At 42.9% G+C, this 18,932-nt stretch overlaps 1 protein-coding gene across 1 annotated transcript in view; it reads right to left on the reverse strand.

Annotated features, from left to right (window-relative positions):
- Positions 1 to 1,118: 1,118 nt before the first annotated feature.
- Positions 1,119 to 18,932, reverse strand: part of Tnfsf8 (TNF superfamily member 8) — a 29,390-nt gene continuing 11,576 nt past the window's right edge. The window contains exons 2-4 of the mRNA XM_070012354.1: positions 17,984 to 18,026; positions 6,553 to 6,624; positions 1,119 to 5,053 (exon numbers count right to left, since the gene is read on the reverse strand). Of these exons, the coding sequence (XP_069868455.1) occupies positions 4,659 to 5,053; positions 6,553 to 6,624; positions 17,984 to 18,026 (510 nt within the window). The 3' untranslated portion in view covers positions 1,119 to 4,658. The remainder of the gene's footprint in view (positions 5,054 to 6,552; positions 6,625 to 17,983; positions 18,027 to 18,932) is intronic.

Here is an 18,932-nt window from a genome sequence, read left to right on the forward strand (position 1 = left end):
TGCAACATCAGTAGTTAGGAAAGCACTAGGACAGTGTTTGGCAAACTACAGTGTGTGACTGATGAGAGCATCATAAAGTCAAGTCAGGTGGTAACAAGATTCTTTTTTTAGTTCTTGTTGACAATTTAAGATATTTCTTTCTCCGGGTCATGGTTAAAAACAACAACAATAAAAAAAACTAGAAATCCACTGAGCTGAGTGTTACCTGCCAGTTTTCATTGCAGGGTCTCGTGAGAGAACTGTGGGGAGAGCCCAGTGGCTACTCACCATCTAGGGTTAGAATTTAAGAGAAAGGAAATAGTGTTTACAGTCATTGGTTAAAAAAGTCAGATCATGAGAATGGTCACCCAAGGTGATGGTTTGGGCCAGATTTTTGAGGAGTATGGAGATTTGATTTAAAGGGAAGAATCTGTTTTTAGAACTGTGTGCATAGTTTATGCACTCTGGGATTTTTTTTCCTCCACATTTACTCTCTAGTAAAAGAGGTGGATCCAGACAAGACCCAGAGAACCTTGGAAAGCCGTATATGCAGGATCAGAGACTGGCATCTAACATGGGTCCTGCATTGCACTGGCACTAAGAACATGACTGTTTCCTAGGATGCACAGAGGGGACAAGTGCTTAGCAAAGATGCAAAGACTCCTTCACATTCCAGACATGAAGCTCCAGCTCACAAGCTGTGAGCATAGAAGAGATGAAACCCGCACTCGCCATGGTTGCCACAGAAGCTTTGGGGAGCCATTTATTTTCCAAGAGTACTTTGGCAGTATGGAAAAATAGTGGCCTCAGTGATTGGTTTAGGTGTTAATGTGAGGCCTTGAGTTCAAACTCTTAAACTCCAGAAAAGGAAAAGTGTTAACAGGGAGTAGGAGCTGTTGAACCCCAGATTTGCTTATCATAGCAATCTGTGTAATAATAAAACCATGGAGGTGAATTATTTATCCTTAGGAAAAAGGACAAACTGGTTTCTTCAAGCAATGAAATGTATAGTATTTAAACGAGTGAATTAGCTCTGCGTATATTAGTCTGGACAAATCTCAGAAATCTAATTGTTACAGAAGAATGCAGGTCACAACAGGTTATATAAAGTATATCATTTATTTAAAATATAATGTCACACAAAATTGAACTATATATTCTTAATGAAAAATGCCAACTTATGTAAATAAAGGGCACATACAAAATTCTAGAGTCAGTCAACTCTAGATGGGAAATGGGCAAATGGGACAGTAGGAGTTTAGTTATCTGGATTTTTTTTTCAAGAGAAGCACAAGATGGCAAAATATCAATAGTTATTAAATAAGCTGATAAAGCAAAGAAGAAGCATTTTCTGTTTTGTTCTTAATTAAAAATAAATAGAAGCATACATAAGCATTGCCGTTCCCAGTGCAAGAATCAAACTTTCTTCCTTGAACCAGGTTAAGTAGATGACTTGTAAAAATTATTAGTACACACACACACACACACACACACACACACACACACACACACACACACAGAGGCACACAGACAGACATAACTTCAAATTAAAGAAACAATATTCTTTATGAAAAAAAATACTGGCTTGATCATATAATTTTTTTCTTTTTTTTTGTTGGTCATGGGGCTTGAACTCATGGCCTGGACACTGTCCCTAAGCTTTTTTGGCTCAAGGCTAGCATTCTACTACTTTGAGCCACAGCTCAGTTCCACTTCCAGTTTTCTGGTATTTAATTGGAGATAAAGAGTGTCATAGACTTTCCTGGCCAGGATGGTGTTGAACCATGATCCTCAGATCTCAGCCTCTTGAGTAGTTAGGATTACAGGTATGAGCCACCAGGACCTGGCCCATATAGTTCTTTAGTTTCTGAGAGTCATAACTTTAAGATTGGGAGACACACTTTTCTGTGTTTCAACCATGTGCTACAGAAGATGGAGACCATTGTTGTCTTATATTTCAGTTATGATTCTGAAGTGATTGGGATGTAATGGGGTAGGGAAGAGAAAAATCTCTGGATGATGAAGACTATTTAATTAGAGCCCTGAGAAATTACAGGAAGGGTCCAGGAGAAGCCCAATAAAATCTGGTGAGAAATATCAGAGATAGGAATCAGGAGATGGGATTGAAATCCTTGTGAGGGCTATGTGTCTGTTCCCAAGGGGCTGACATCCTGTAGGAATTCCATTGGTGTTAGCTGTTTTCTAAGGCTTGTTCTGGGGATGACTCGGATGACTTCCCTTTTGATTTATGGGTTTTGTCCCCATTAAATGATCAGTGATATTCTGGTGTTTCTGGAACTCTCTCTGGTTTTTTGAATTGTGGTCTGATTCCCTCAGTACTTTCTCCCTTGCGTACCTGTTTCTAACAAACCCTTTCTGTGCACTGGGCCATTATCTGAGCCATCTTGTCTGCAGCTGAAGGATTCTGCAGAGGGTAAGATTGTCTAGTAACAGGAAGTATCTCAGTGGTGATAGAAAACAGGTGACAATAGTCACTGATCTATGTACACTGCACTTGCTGTATCCCAGCAACCTACCCATCTCCTTCTGCAAATTCAAGTTTGTGTGTGTGTGTGTGTGTGTGTGTGTGTGTGTGTGTGTGTGTGTATGTGCATGTGTGTGTTCAGTGTGGGGTATGGGAGGAAGGGAAGAGGACAGGTGTGTTAAGCTCAAGTTACCAAAGAGGCATGTGTCTCAAATAGCCTGGGTTCTCTGTGAGATGCCTGACTGATTTCATTTGCACAGATATCATTTGCTTATATGGTTCCCAGGGCCTAGTTAATTCTCAAGAATAATAGAATTTGAACTTCCTGGATTGTTTACTTCCTACTAGTTGACTTATTAATAATTATTGGCTTCTACTTTTGCTTTGTTGTATCATCATCATTATCATCATCATTAATATTTGGTACTAGAGGGGTTTGAATTTAGGGATTTATACCTGCTAGTCAGGCAGTCTATCACTTGAGCCATACTACCAGCCCTTTTTGATTTTTAGTTATTTTTTAGTTAAGTTCTCCTGCTTTTTACCCAGGTCCAAACTTGGATCCTGATGCTTCTACCTCTGCCTGCTATGTAGCTGGGATTATGGCACCAAATCACTATGTTTGGCTTACTCTTTGAAATATAGAAGATTACTAACTTTTTGACTGTCTTGGCCTTCAACTCAGAGTCTCTTAATCTTAGGCTCTCAAGTAGCTGGGATTACAGCTGTGAGCTACCACATTTAGCCTGCCATATTATTCTTTAAATGTGCTCCTTGTATCTTTTGTTGTTGATTCTCTGAGCACTGTGTGATAGGAACTGAGATTAGAAACATTAGTTTACACACACTTAGGTTACATAGCTTTTCAAGAATGAATGAATTTATGAAGATTCATTTGTCCTACATTTGAATACAACTCAAATGCAGATGTGCGTTTCTTTCCAGCTCTGTGTTCTCAAAAGCTGTTCCTATTTGACCACATACCACTTGGCTTGGGAAATTCAAGGCCTATTCCAATGCATATTCCTCCTGAAGAACCTACTCAATAAAAAAGGTGAAGAGAAATGTAGGTTTTACTGAACATTTCATAGTGGAGACCTAGGAGGAAGTTGGCATGGCTCCCGCTCAGGAAATGACCTAATTATGTTTTCCCTTGGTCATTTTTGTTTACCCACAGCCCTCTCATCTGTACCACAACTGTTATTCTTTCTTCTTTAAACCTTTTCTTTGACAGTCTTTTCTCTTCCTTGAAAAAAAGGCAAATTTTGCTTTTTTTTTTTTTTGCATAACACCCAAGGAGACCTCTTTTCTTTTAAGGATACCTCAAAGCCCAAGGGCTCACAGCAACAAATAAGGAGTCATCCAAAAGGATGAAGGAGGAAAGTCAAATTTGTTGTAGTTAAGAGAAATCTCATGGCCTCTGGAGTCAGGAGAGGAAATAGCTGTTGGTTCGAAGTTTTCACCATTTTCAGGGTTCCTGTTTTCTGTCAATAACTTTGTAGGGGCTTAAAGACCCTCACAGAGTTGTCTCTCACGAGTTGGAAGTAGGAAATATACATGAATTACCAAGGAGGTGGAAGCAGCTTTGCCCTGCTAAATGACGTCATCACTTTGACCATTACAAGCTGGCAGAGGGTTGGCTGAACATGGGAACATTCTACAAGGTGCCTTGAGTCTTGTCCTTATGACCAGCTAAAAGAAAGTGCAGCCGGGTATTGTGGGTACCATAGTTTTTATATTGGTATATGGGTTCTTCCTTTGGTTGTGAACTTCCAGAACACTTATCCAGAATCTCAGCTTACAAATCTGATCTTCAGAGGTGAAAACAATTTTGGAACAAAATTCAAACCCAGTCCTCTTAGTTATTCAGATCTGTATCCTGAGCTCCAAGGAAGGGAAAGAATAGGTCAGCGTCAAATAGTGAATTAGTGGTTGGGTTGGAGCAACCCAGTCCCTTCTGATTCCCTAGTGCCCTCTCTGTCAATCATACCACATTGCTTCCCTGTTTGCCTCTGAAAGATACCTCACTTTTTTTTAAACCTTGGAGTTGTATCTTTCCTAGACATAAGGAGAAAACTATACTATTTAATTCATTTTTTTGTGATTTCAGTCTTTTTTTTTCCCCAAGTGTTTGGATGGATGCAGTATTGTATGGTTGAGAGTTGTTTTCTTCTTGAAGGCCAAGTGAAATGGTTCAGTCTGAACTGCTGTACAAGAAGATGGACAGCACATTGTCAAGGGGAAAGGTGATTGTATCCACATATTGGAATTGATCCACTGTGACTGATATGGTTGTGTTGACCTGCAAGTAATCAAGTAAGAACTGAGAGAGATTCTGGTATATGCTTTTGGTGTGTACTCCGGCCTCACATACTGTCACGAGGGCCTGTTTCTTGACTGTTTTGTTGACACGGAGCTCTAACTTCAGGTCCACGGAACGATTTGAGCACTGCATGAGGAACTGAACTTGGCACATGATGAAGTACCAGCCTGGGAACTGGATGACCAGATCCCCGTCCTGGTATCTGACTTCGTGGATGATACCGTCAGGGTTCCAAGAGAGCTTGGAATTGTTGAGGTACTTCGACACTGGAAGGAACAGATAGAGAATTTAGGTCAAATTGTAGGTTCTGATGGAGAAACTGTCTTTACATTCAAGGTTCCCATGAAGAGTCTATGTTTTCTATAGTGTTTTCCTCCTATACGAAACATCTGCTTGTTTTTCATGTTACTGCTAGAGTCAACTTTGTATTCAAGGCATGGGTAGAAAGCCACTCCTCTTTCCTTTACTCTAAGGTTCAAAGCCAGAGGACTAGAGCATAGCTAATAGTGGACTTCTACTTCCCAGAGTATAGTTTCCCTCTCAATTTTTTTTTACCATATTATTATGTTCTTATTATGGCTCTTTCATGTCTTAGACTGTAAGCTCCTCAACTGTGTTCTGCACAAGTATTGCCAAGTTTCAGAGCTAGGACATTTGATATTACTCACTTTAAAAAATCGATGTATATCAAATTATTCGAGAATCTTCACTAGCTTTCATATGAAGGTATCACCTTGTATTATATACAGGTATGAAAATATCACAACAAAAGGCATTGTTTTGTAGGATTAATATACACTGATGTTTATTAGAAGTGTATCCTTGAATGTGATCTGAATTTTTGAATGTGTCTTTTCTACAGTAGCCAAACATCCTTGCACAGGTTCCCCATGTACACACTGAATAGCTCTGCCACCTGGGATTTAGAGACAAACAGGAAATTAGCAGAACCTCTGAGCTGACACATTTGTGTCAACGCCAAGTCTCTGAGTCCTAACAAATGAAAATTAGCACTGACTGATAAGGGTGCCTTCAGAACCGGGAAGTTGGCTTGCTGATTTTAATTGATTCTGTGTTTTTCCTTTAAGCCTTGTAATGATTCGGTGGAAAGGTAAGAGCTAATCTAATCGCAGAACTGAATGCTTAAAATGAGCAAAATGGCTATTCAGAGAATCTTGGCCATCTCCTCCCTATCTCATTGTTTTCTCCTTTAAGTGGCTTTATTGTTCCATTTAGAAGGGACTCATACCTGAAGCACACTGCAATATGCAAATAGGCCCTGTGCCAACATGTTCATTAAGCTGTCAATGGAGGGACAAGGCAGTTTTGTGGTTCTCTTGTGAATAACTTCTTAGAGGCAGAGATGAAGAGCCTGCTTCCCTTCCCTTGCATTAGGAAAAGGACTAGGTACTTAGTTAAAACTCTTAGGTGTCTCAATAGTCAGGGGTGATGAGGGGAGGTGGGGAATGGAGGGATGTGCATAGAGGACAAAAAATACCTTCACAGGCCAGGTAGGTAATACTGGAGTGAATAGGGTTGAGGAGCAAGGACCTTTGTAGCTCTGGTGGGAACCTTGCTCTTCTTTTCTCCCTCCTCCTTTCCCTCTAATCTTCAAATTCAGATTATAAAAAAATGTGGTACAGGCTAAGCCAAGCACATGTGCAGGTCCTACTCAGCCATGAGTTTTTAATTGAGCCTTCTGGTTCACAAGTTGCCCTAGGCAGTGGCCTTCATGTGGTTAGGTTTCCTGGATTTGGGTACTGACCTTGGAGGTAGGCCCATGACTTCTTGAATGGAGCCTTTTTCAGAATACATAGGAGGTCCTCTGAGCAATTCCCTAAAAGCAAGGAGATCAAACATGAATTGCCTTCCATGACTCTGGTATCTGTGGACATCAGAGCCTTTTCCATGACCCTTTGAGGCTGAAATTAGCATTCTGTTTTCACATGAAGGGATAAAAATTGCTTCAGTTCTCATTTCGCTGTGAAATTATCTTCAAACTTTTACTGTTCTAAAGTTTCTGTTGCATTGTTTGCCTTCCAAGTGGGCTTTTCTACAGAAGATTATAGAAATCAGGAGAAGGAAACACGTATGCCCTGTGAAGGACTTGCCTCTCCCTTCTTGGCCCAATTATTTTATGTATCCAAAGATGAAATATGAAGGATTAACCCTCACCCTATTATCCCAGATGCATACAGATGGCAGGCAAAACCCTAGGTATGCTTGGATGGGCTTGATGTGCAGGTAGGGCAATCCACATAAATATTCCATGTGTGCCCAACTGAACGCCCCCACCTCCCTAGACCTAATGTTTGTTTTTTCATTAGCCTCTGCGTCCTTGTTTAAGACCCCGTAAGAGTCCAACTCCAACTCCACCTCCTTGTACAACCTCTATACCCAAGGGAAGGTTGTGGCCCTCACTGTTAGGCCCCAATAAACAGTCTTAGCCTATTGAGAATCGGGTCCAGTCTATTCCTTTTTCCTTTCTCCTCCATTTTCCTAACACCCTGAGTTCCTACAAATGTAGCAAGTGCCTCTCATCTTTGAAGCAACAGAGAGGGGATGGGGAGGAAGGAGGGAGAGAGAGACAGAGACAGAGACAGAGAGACAGAGAGAGAGAGAGACAGACAGAGAGATAGACCCTACCTATCATCAAGTTCTCTTACTCAGCCAGGCAGGAGTTACTCCTCCTACTTTGGTGTGCATACCAGACACTATTCTGGTACTTTGACCTGCATCATTTATCTGGATGTGTCAGAATAACGTTGAAGGGGGTTAACCCTGATGCCTAAATAAGTGACATCTTCCAGGATGAACAAACTCATCAAAATGCTAGCCTTTGTGTTGTCTGTCTGATTCTAGAACCAGGTTTCCTTCTACAGTCCATTTTGCTAGACAACAAAGATCAAAACAGCTTTTCCCCCCAGATGTTAACAGGACAGCGGATTAAAGATATCTCAGCAGGAAGCCTACCATCTGCAGCTTCTTTGGCAGCAGCAAGCACAGCATCTATGTCATTATGGTGTTTAGGAAATTAAAATATTTTAGTATTTTCACCTGGGATGATAGCTTAGCTCTTTATTATAGTAACTGTTCTGTATGCAAAGAGTCAACTTAAGACATTTCCTTCAGTGACTCAGGAGTTTAGTGTATTGAGAGCAAATGTTCCCCTGTCTGTACCACCGAGAGGTCTCTAACCTACAATGATGTTTTCTTGGTGATGGCAGCAGCGATGACCACTCAGACACATGACAGGGGACTAAGCTCCATGTGTCCACTGCCTCTCTGAGAAGCTTCTTGATTATCTTCTCTGCTTAAGCCTGAGAAACAGGCTTGGGAAGGGTACAAGGTGAGCTGAAGAGGCTGCTTGCTCTCTTGTCTGAGCAAACTCACTGACAAAGCACGCCCATTGAAAGAACTGGGGGGCACATTTTTCATCTTGAAAGAACTCTGGCCCAAAGCATCCTTTGGTGGTGAGGACTGGTGGGCCAGCTGTCTGTGTTCCAGTCCTACCTGCTGCAGCAGCCACTCCTCCCCATCCCTGCCCACACTCCTGGGGCATATAGAATCAGAATGTGAGCACTGCTATGCTCCTATACACTACTATTATAGTACCTTCCCCCGGTCCCCCAGCCCAAGCTTCATTATACTCCCCCTGGCCTGAGCTCCTCTGTGGAGTTATATTACATCAAGTCAGAGGCAGTTCTGGCTGAGTCTCAGAATCGCTTTTGGGTATTTTTGCCTGTGTGATAATGTCCAAGCTGCTTAGAATGGTATTCAGAGTCCCTTAGGTTCTGACCCCTACCAAACTCTCTAGTCTCATCCCTTCTCCCCTCCCACTCCACTTCCCTCCCCCACCTCCTTTCCCTCCTCTCTACCTGCTAATCACCACCATCATCACTACCACCATCCCCACCACTGCTGTCATGATCTCTACCACCATCCCAGGGACTCGAGCAATAATAATAGCTAATATGTATTGGGTGGTTGTAGTGTTCTAGGTGCTCTGCTAAGTCATGTTACATTTAATTTTTACAATTCACATAATTTTCACAACTCTCCCTTGAGACAGGACCTGAAGTCTATTACATACTCCGGGACCTGTTCAGTGACTTGTTGATATTCACACAGCTAGTTGGTGGTAAGGTACAGATTCTAACTAGAACTGTGGGACTCCAGACCTGAGTGGCTTGTGAACTGCATCATGTTGATCTGTCATTCTGGGTGGCGCCTCCTGTTCCCTCTACAAGACACTCCCACCTTCATCAGCCTTATTGTTGTAACACTGCCTGGCAGTCATCTCCAGAACCTTCTCTGACCCTTCCTCTCTTTGCTTATTTGCCTCCTCCATTAGATTGTGAACTCTCAGGGCAGCTCCGAATATGCTCTGCCCAGCTCAGAATATGCTTTGTGAATGTTGAATCAAGTCCTCTACTCCAGCTCCCTTATTTTCCTCCATGGAGAGCAGCTAAGTCCTTACGCCCCGGCATGAATGAGGTGATGTGGGCTTCTGGCTGGCCTGGTCCCCTCAGGGCTGGAATAACACCAGGGTGTGCAGGTCAGCTCTGGGCTGAGGCTCACATCAGCAGCAGCCCTGTGTACTAAGCCCAGGGCGGCATCTGTCAGGTATCAGTTTACAAGTAGATGGTGAGACAAGGCAAGCCCAGGCCTGCCTCTCACATGCAGATTCTTTTTGTTGTTGTTTCCCCCCATTTTTGGTCTTCACTGCTTAGTGAGGTGACCTCAGCTGTAATTCTGAGAAACCCAAGGATGGGAAAAAACAAAAAACCTCTTATGTTGAAGCATTTGCATTTCCTGAAGTCAAATGGCATGACATATTTAAGTTGTTCTTAAAGAATCAGATACTTTCCAAACTAGAGGAAGGACAAGGGTAGGCTCTCTTCAGGATGGCCTTGCCACAGCTGGTTCAGGGGTGGGGGTGGGGGGCTGGAAGCAAGACTCTAGAGGTGCCATGGAGGGATGGGTGCTGTTGAACTTGGAGATAACTCCAAAAGAGGACACATCTATTGCATTTGACAAAGCTAAAGTCCGATTTGGGAGTCCTTTAGATAGAGGCTGAAGAAATAAAGTCCTCAGCCCTCACCCCCACCTCCCCACTGTCAGAGTGGCAATTGGGAGACCTCCACTAATGACAGGTGTCACCCTGCAAGTCACTGAGCTGGCACCTCAGACGTTTGACCAGACCACGCTACACGGAGATGGGGTGGGCTGAATCCTGAGACTCTTGTCAAAAACTAGTAATATTCTATGGGTAAAAAGATGTGCGGCTCAAGTCTCCTGATCACCCTGTGAGTCTAATGATAGGACTCTGTCTTTGGGCATGAAGAAAAGAACGACTGACTTGGGAATCCTGCAAACTTCCTGGAGCTTAGGACTTAAGGAGCATTGAAGGTCTCTTTGTCTCCCTGCTGAATGTCTTGGAGGGCTTTTTTTTTTTGACAATCAGAATATGAGGGAAATGAGAACTGTCTGTAGGTAGTGACTGAGTTGATAGGGAGTTGGAGTCTTGGAGTTTCCATTCTGGGCTTTAATGTTCCTATTTAGATGGAGGGCAGTGTGGATTCGTGACCTAGAAGATCCTTCCTAGAGAACTCTAGCAGGCTATGCAGACTTGGCTCTTCATTGCCAGAAGTGACTGGGATGTCAGCCCTAATCCCAGAAGCTTGTCTTTGTGGGCATATGTTCTGCACATATTCAGATTTCCAGAGGTCTTGTCTTCAGTGACAGAACATTTTACTGCTGGGGGATATTGTACGTTTCCTGAGGGAGCACCGGGCCCGAACTTGGTGTGCACACAATGGATGTGCTCCCCAATGTTGCCCCATGGCTCTGACTCTTAAGTTACCCAGGGAGTGAGTAACATAGTCAGGACCAGAGCCCAGAGCTCCATTCTTCTTTCGTGGGGCTTTCTATCTTCAGATAATCAGAGTACTCGCCATTTCTCTGAATACCAAAGCTTTCAGATGCATGAATGTCTCCAAGCTCTGGCACAGAAGGCTCTAGAAGGATCTTGGACTTTTCTTTGGTTTTGTTTGGAAGGCTGGAGAGAAAAATATGCCAATCAAACCCTCCAGTTGCTCAGGGGAAGCAGATAGGATAGATTTAAGGACCATGTTGTAGAAGGCTTATGGCAACTTTTAAACTAGACCCAACTTGGAGAGTTGATCATGTCAAACTGCAAGGGCCATTTTAACAAAAATCCTAATTTTATAACTGGGAAGACAGAATTCAGAGAGATAGGGTCTTGTTCAAGACCCCAGAGGAGGTATCTAAGTAATAGAGCTGCACTCAAATCACAAGGCTCCTGACTCCCAGTCTGGACCTTTGCCTCTGTGCACTTATTTCTCTCATGGTACAGGTAGGGTTAAATCCAGAAAGAAGAAGTTTTTCAATCACCACAGACACTGGAACTAAAGCTTGTGGAGACAGCTGGAGGTGATGGGAAAACAACACTAATGAGCCTGCCTGGTCTTCGTGTGGGAGAATGCCAGCAGATGAATTCAGGCTCGTGTGCTAAACCTTGCCAAGTCACCAGTCAGGGGCCATCAGGCTTCTGTAAAGATATAACAGTGCTCAGGGCAGCTCTACTCAGCTAAAGCACCCAGGTGGATCATTCCATCCAGATGGTAGTGGTCTGAGTGCCAGATGACTTGTACCTCTATGGTACCTAAGGTATAAGGGGTGGGGGTGGGCAGATGCAGTACATCTCCAAAGAAAAGAGCATCTGGTGCAAGGAGTCTTTTACCTTTGGATCTGCTCCTACACCAGTGAAGGGAAGTGACAACCAACCCAATCAAGTGAGCAAGATTGGGGACGTAAATTCACCAGCACAGCGCAAAGGCTGGAGGCTGCAGGAGATGCTGCAGATGTTGGTTCCTATCCCCTTCCCACCTCTTCCTACTATTGTCACAGCATAGCAGTGCCAGGTAGCAGAGTGAATGAATGGACTAATGAAATGGCTCCCTGAAAGGAAGTCCATGACATTATCTGAAAGATTTGAGATTCTTCATTATGTACTTAAGTTTTTCAGACCATTGGGTGTTTTTAGGAATGTGCAGAAGCCGCCTTTCATCTATTGAAAATATTTTCTTTGAAGAAAAGGGAGGATTAGCCTAATGACTCTGCATTTTAGTTCACTTGCTCCTTACAATAATCAAGAGAGTCCCTACAGCGACACCTAGAGGAATCTCTGTTCTCAGTCAGATTGGCATCAATGTGAATCGTGGACCTGACCATTTCCTTAGTGCCTCCAGGCCAACTAGTGACGGAAAAATGAACTGCAGGATGAGCCTTTTATTAAACAAGGACAACCGGATGACCCTGGATTTACAGCAGCATCTGGGGAATGCCAAATCCAGCGTGCTTAGTGGTGAGCCCATGGCAAATAATCAGTCAATAGGAAAAGTTGGGATTTACGTAAATCCTCCAAAGGCTCTTTGGGTACCTTAGAAGTCTTTTCAATCTGACCTGTTTCAGTACACAATTTAAACCTATCTGACTATGGATATATCCTTGGGATTCATTTATATTAAGGGTGAGTTGAACTGCCCTATAAGAGCCACTTAGTTCATCTTTAATTTAAAAGAAAAAATGAGTCTGAAGTCCTCCTGAAATTCTTTAGCATTTTTCATAATGTTTAGAACCTTCCCGATAGTTTATTTGCAATGCAGAAGTGGGTAACACTCTTCAGAGAGTTAGGTTTGGGGTCAGACCCTCTCAGATTCAAATCTCACCTCTGCTAGTTATGAGTTGTATGGCTTGGAATAAGTCTTTGATCTGTTTTGAATTGTCCTTTCTTCTCCAAAATAAGAATAATGATAATATCTATCTCAGGAGCTGGCAGAGGGATCCGATGAGATAATCTACAACGAGTCTGCTGTCTACTAGCCACTCAGACCTTACCAAATGCTGCTTGGCTCTCATTCCCTTGTCCTGTGCTCTTTGACTTTTATAGAGATTGAAGCCAACATAATATGTGTCCAGAGAGTGTGAGAGAAAAATATAATGAAAATCAGCTTGAGGAGCAATCCTGCTGGCCCTGCCTTTCTCTCCTTTGCTTGATTAAATGTCTGAATGGAGATGTGGGGAACATGGAGATTTCCCCTGGATTCAGGGCTACTAAATTGCATGTGCTTTATCCAAGTACACATTTTCATATGTATCTCAGCACCATTATTTCTCTTTCAACTCCCTCCCTTTGTGTCTCCTTTTAGCTCCCTCCTCTCTCTTTTTGGGTGTGCAGATGAAGGGTAGGTGACTTTGGAATACGAGATGGCTTCCTCAGGATTGCATCCTGAGGGACTCATTCTCTAGCTATTTCTGGCAGAGAAATTCCTAATTCCTATTAGCTCTGCCCTGAGAAAGATGGAGCATTTAAGAGTCAGTGTTAGTGAGTATGTTTAAAATGAATGGAGAAGGAAATAGGCTCCTTGTGACTCATGATTATCAGAAGAACAATGTATCTCCTGAACAGGAGCCTGCCCCATAGCTTTGAAGAAGAAATTTTTTAAAAGCAAGAAAGTCGAGAGAAAAATATTGATGCACTTTGGAACATTTTAAACCTTTTCTGCTAAAGCAGTGCTCAGTTTCTCTAGAGGAAGGGGCTGTAAGGAAGAGGGAGGCGGCTGCTCCTCCATCTTCTCCTTCTCTGGCAGTGTGCTACCCTGGATAGGCTTCTCCTGCCTGCCACTTGGGGTGTGGCCACAGAGCATCAGGGGCAGCTGAGTATGGGAAGGGCAGATGCCTTGGTTCCATTTCATTGCTTTCTATGGGCAGCTTTTCTTATTTCTGTGGGGTGGGTCATAGTCCATCTCATTTGGTTTCCTTTCATGTCCCTATTTTGCCTTTCAAGAGGAAAAGGGAGGGTGCTACCAAAGGAGGTAGAAATCATAAATGTCAGCATAGGTTAGAGAATCTTACCATGTCCGATTCATGGAAGGTCACTCTAAACACCAAATCCTCCCAATACTTCAGCCATGGGAAACTCAAATCTCCAAGAGAAGAAGTGACTTATTTTGTCATTTTTGGGACTAGGATGAAGGCATACCAATTTCCAGTTTAATTCTTTGCCCTATGCCCATTTTCAGCTGGAGAAAGAATTCAGGCAAGGGCAGGGAATTTGGACTCACTTTCACAGGGAAAGAAAAATCTCCTCAATTAATAGCCAGGGGGATAGAATTATCCCAGATCACGTGACCCTTTGGTCTCAACCTCCTACCAACCAATGGATGGTAGCCTCCAGTGGCTCTCTTTGCCTCAGAGCTCCTCTAATGTGTGATAGCAGGTAACAGCATTCCACAACCCATTCCCTGTATACAGGCTCTGAGGTAGGTCATTCCTCATGCACTATGCTAGTTTAGGTATTTTCTGTCAGCATCTCTGGGTTCCTATTTCCTTACTTACAAAACAGGCTAATAATTACCGTTGGGGGCTTATTGATGGCTGGATGAATACACCAATACCCAGTCCATCATGGAAACCCATCAACACCATTCTTTTTCACTCTGCCAGTGCCTCATACACATGCCTTGGGAAATTGCAGGATTCTACTGCAGAGAAGAAGGATTTGTTTGGTGGGGTGTTTTGTTATGCAAGAGCCCAGGGAACAGTGGGAAAGGCTTGGGAGTGAGACTCAAGGACCAGAATCATTCTGCAAAACTTCAGAATCAGTAGAATTTGCATATCTGCAAACTTGGAGATGGGGAAAGGAAATGGGTAGAAATGGAGATGAGGATAGTAAGAGCAAATAGGAAGGAGAGTGGGTTAGGCCATGTGGACAAGGGCTGAGCCCTAGGAAGAGCATAGTCCTTTATGCCCTTCTCAGCAAGAAGATCTCTAATTCAACTCAACAGCACCCACCTGGGTGGCTGTGGGGTGTACTGTATTGCCCTGCCGGCAGTTCTGCACAGACTAAATCTTCCTGTAGATATTTCTGTATACAGATTAAAGCGCGGTTGGAACTCTGGGGAAATCAGGGCAAAATACCTGTGTTCTGTGAATTGGACGACAAAGCTAGGAACGATGAGTACATACAAGATTCAGAATTCGATGGGAGCAGAGGACTAGAGCAAAGAGTGACCAGGAAGTACAGGTCTTTATCCACCTACTCTCCTTGGTTCCAGATTGTTTATGGAACCAGAATGATCATTTTACTTGAATATGGAAAAGTAGACCCTATGTCCAAAGGATAGAGACTCAGCCAGGTGGCAGATGAAGGTATCTTTGCCGTCTTCTTTCATGTCCATGGTAGTTTTAGCCAGGAGTCCTTATTACCTTGTAGAGGAGATACTAGGACCCTGGTATAAGGGGAAAGGTTCACATCCTAGGGTTCCCAAGTGGTTTGCTGAACCCTGGGGTAGCCTAGTAGGCCCAAGAACAGTAGGCTAGGTACAAGGTGGCAGTGGGCTGGGGAATCACTCTGGCCAGGAACAGGACGCGTTACCCAGCAATGCATGGGTTTTTGTGGTTTCTCTGCAGCTAAGTATATCTTGTGTTGGGTTACATTAGCATGTGTGCAGAGCCCTGCAACCCAGGTTCCAGCCACTGCTGGTTTCCTGCTGATGGTGGGAGCTTTTCAGCAACCACTGAGGCAGAGGACTCTCTGGAAGGTATCAGCATTTCCATCTTGGCCCTCTCCAGTAGCAAAACTCATTCCTACCCCTGGACCTTCTTGTCAGATTCTGGAAAGAGTTCTCTGTTTCCTAGAGTGTTTTGTAATGCCCACTCCCAAGGGGCCTTAGGCTGCTTGTGTACATTCAAGACCAGCTTGATGGGGAAGAAGACTGTGGCTTCAGCTATCCTCAAGAGTGTTTCTAGTCTGTTGTTCATTTTCTGTCTTTACATATAGGACAGGAGAATTATAGTCTCAAGAGGTATCAAAGTGGAAGGACTATGCTAGGTGAAAAGACCAAAAAAGAAAAAAGAAAAAGAAAAGACCAAAAGAGGCCTGACTGCTGGTGTGGAGGCCAGTTCTGGAGCTCAGCTCTTGCCCTAAGATGAGGTTCCTTCCACCTCACCTTGCTAGTGTCTGTAGTTTGCTCAGCTAAGGAAGTATAGACTTGGATTACAAGCAGAGACTCTGGACTCTCAGCCTTTCCCCGCCATGAACTTCCTCTATGATCTTAGGCATGTCACCTGATTATTGGGGCCTCAAATGTTTATTTGAAAATGAGAATATTAGTCCCCATGTTGCTTGATTTCAGAGTTGGGGCTAAGAGAAACATAAAGGAAGGTCTTCAATGAAAACTTCACAGTTCTAGTAGGGAGTATTATTAGCGTAAAAAAGTCACCTGAGCCAGGCATTGGTAATTCATGCCTGTAATCCTAGATACTCAGGAGGCTTAGATCTGAGGGCCACAGATCCAAGCCACCCCAGGCAGGAAAAATCTGTGAGATGTCTATCTCCAATTAGCTATCAAAAGCTGGCAAAGGAGCTGTGGCTCAAGAGGTAGAGTGTTTACCTTGAGCAGAAAAGCTCAGGACAGTGCCTAGGTCCTGAGTTCAAGCTCTAGGACTGGCCTTATTTTGCCTATTGTGTTCATTAAAACAAAACAACATAACGGCTAAAAGCAAACCAGTTTAACTCTCACCCGATCCATGTCAGCCTACTGTAAAAGAACATTTTAATACCAAATCGCATGGGAAGGAGATGTGCTCTTGAAGCTACATTAACTCTAACTGGCCATGGGAAAAAGTGACTGCTTTGCCTTCCCCACTACATTCCACTGTGGATTGATAGGAACAGAATCAATAGTTCATGCTTCTGTACTTAGCAATGTGTTGTGATTTAACTCAGGCATTTAACTCCAAAGCCTGTACTTCCTCTAGTTCAGAGATTGGCAAACTCTGGGCCTAGGAGCCAAAGCCAGTCTAGCACTTCATTTTGTAAATAAAGTCTTAGGGGGAAAACAGCCAAATCTACTCATTTGTGTGTCATCTGGCCACTTTATCACTGTAACAGCACAGCTGAGGGGGACATTAAGAATCGTGTAAACTTAAAATATTTACTGTCTGGGCCTTTACAGAAGAGTTTGTTTACCTCTGTATTTTGCCTTGCTCCTTTTTATGCTAATGCGATTGTCTACACGGCATCATGGGAATTGAGACCACATGCCAAGTGCTAAACAATTTCAGCCCAGATTGAGATATTGTTTACAAAGCTGCAATTGCTCATCTGTTCTGAAAGATGCAGAATACTTGCCTATTAGTCTCCCCTCAATTTTTAAGCATGACTAAAATAGGTCAGGGGTATCTTGAAGTATATGTCAAATATTATGCTGTATCAAGGTCAGTGGGCCTAGGGTCCCCACTGTTCTGATATCTCTACTGTGGTACCTATGATGAGTCATTCTTTTCTCAGAGCTAGCTGGTTATCCAGCTGGAGGTGGACATTCTTAGATGGAAAAGACACTGGATGAGAGCTGAGGAACCCAGGGGGGTTTAGTCCATAGGACCATGGGCAAGACAATTCTCTTTCTGTAAGTCTGATTTTTCCTCCTCTGAGCAAGGAAAATATTAGTCAGATGATCTCCAACTATTTTATTTTCAATGTTAACTGAACTTCGCCAATCACTCCCCTTGGGCTAATAGAGACAATCCACAAATAACTTTCAGCGACTGGTAATGTAGGAAGTAAGGAGGTAGTCTTCTTTGACAGGTTTTCAACTTCATTTCGTATTTTGGCTATTACCATTATCCTGCTGGTTGCCATGCCAGTGAATTTCCACGTGAAGCCTTATTGCTTCCTCCAGTACCTTAGTGAGTTGAGTATGGTTATTCCCATTTTAAGAGATGGGGAACAAGGCTCTGAAGTTTGGAGTATAGAATCATATATATGGTCATATAGAATCATTGCCCAATTTAGGATTTCTAGCTCTTAACACAGTGCTGTTTTGTGTTCCTGTCAGTGTCCACACCGTGGCTCTGCTAGAAATATGTTGTTTCTTAGCAGGAGTGCTAATGGTTGGGCGGGGAGAGGAGGGGCCTGGTGTGTGGTGAAAGGTGATCAGGTGCTGCCTGGATGAATCAAGTGCATTCTGAGCAGGAACCACCTCCACCTCACTCCTCCTCATGTTGGACACAGTCATAAGAGCTTCTGGTTGGTAATGGCAAATCACACCTTATGACATCAGCTGAATGTTTCACTACACATTTACTCTAAATTCTCAAGATCTTACCTCCTTTAAGGGGAACAGTGTCAGGTGGGCTGGGAATGGAGTCCTAGAAGCAAAGAGAGAAAAGAGCAGAATGAAGATGCCAGTTGGTTGAAGCAACTTGGTTTTTTTTTTTTTTTTTTTAAATTTTCTGTTTGGTTCTTCTCAAGTACTATGTAATTTCGAATTCACTCTTCATCTGCCATTTAAATTTTAAAAATTAATTCCCTGGCCTGGCACCAGTGGCTCATGCCTATAATCCTAGCTGCTCAGGAGGTTGAGAGCTGAGGATCGTAGTTTGAAACCAGACCCAGGAAGGAAAGTCTGTGAGACTCAGCTCTAATTAACCCTCAAAAAACAAAGTGAGTGGAGCTGTGGTTCAAGTGGTAGAATGCTAGCCTTGAGCAAAAAAGCTCACCACCATCATCATTCATTGACTTAATTCACTGACAGGCTTTCTGCCCATTTTTCTGGACTACTCTACATTTCACAGGCAGGAGACATGGCCACCCAGCAAGTTCATGGATCTCAGGAAGCATGACTGGGATCCCTGCTTCTCAGTTCAGGGCTTTCCCTCGTCTATGTGTGTTATTTTTCTCCATGTAGTCAACATAAGATCAAGTGAAGTTTACAAATACGTGTAGGTTTTTTCCACATTTGATTCATCTGTGAAAATATGTTGTAAACATACCCAGAAGGTACATTTCTGTTTCTCCTGTGGTTGGAAATTCTGAATTAAGTGTATATATGCCAAGTATTGTGAAGATGTTATAAATATACTGGGTCCCTGCACTCACAGATTTATTACAAGTTGAGGTCTGAATATTATATGAAAATATTTACAAATATAGAACATGAATAAGCATTAGTGTATATTATATATTCATACACTCACATGATGTTTTACAATTATTTTTGCCATAGTAAATGTAAACATATATGTAATTTTTTGCATAAATGGTAGATTGTCTGC

Source organism: Dipodomys merriami, unplaced genomic scaffold (assembly GCF_024711535.1).
Source record: "Dipodomys merriami isolate MVZ:Mamm:240054 unplaced genomic scaffold, mDipMer1.0.p SCAF_11, whole genome shotgun sequence".
NCBI lineage: Eukaryota > Metazoa > Chordata > Mammalia > Rodentia > Heteromyidae > Dipodomys > Dipodomys merriami.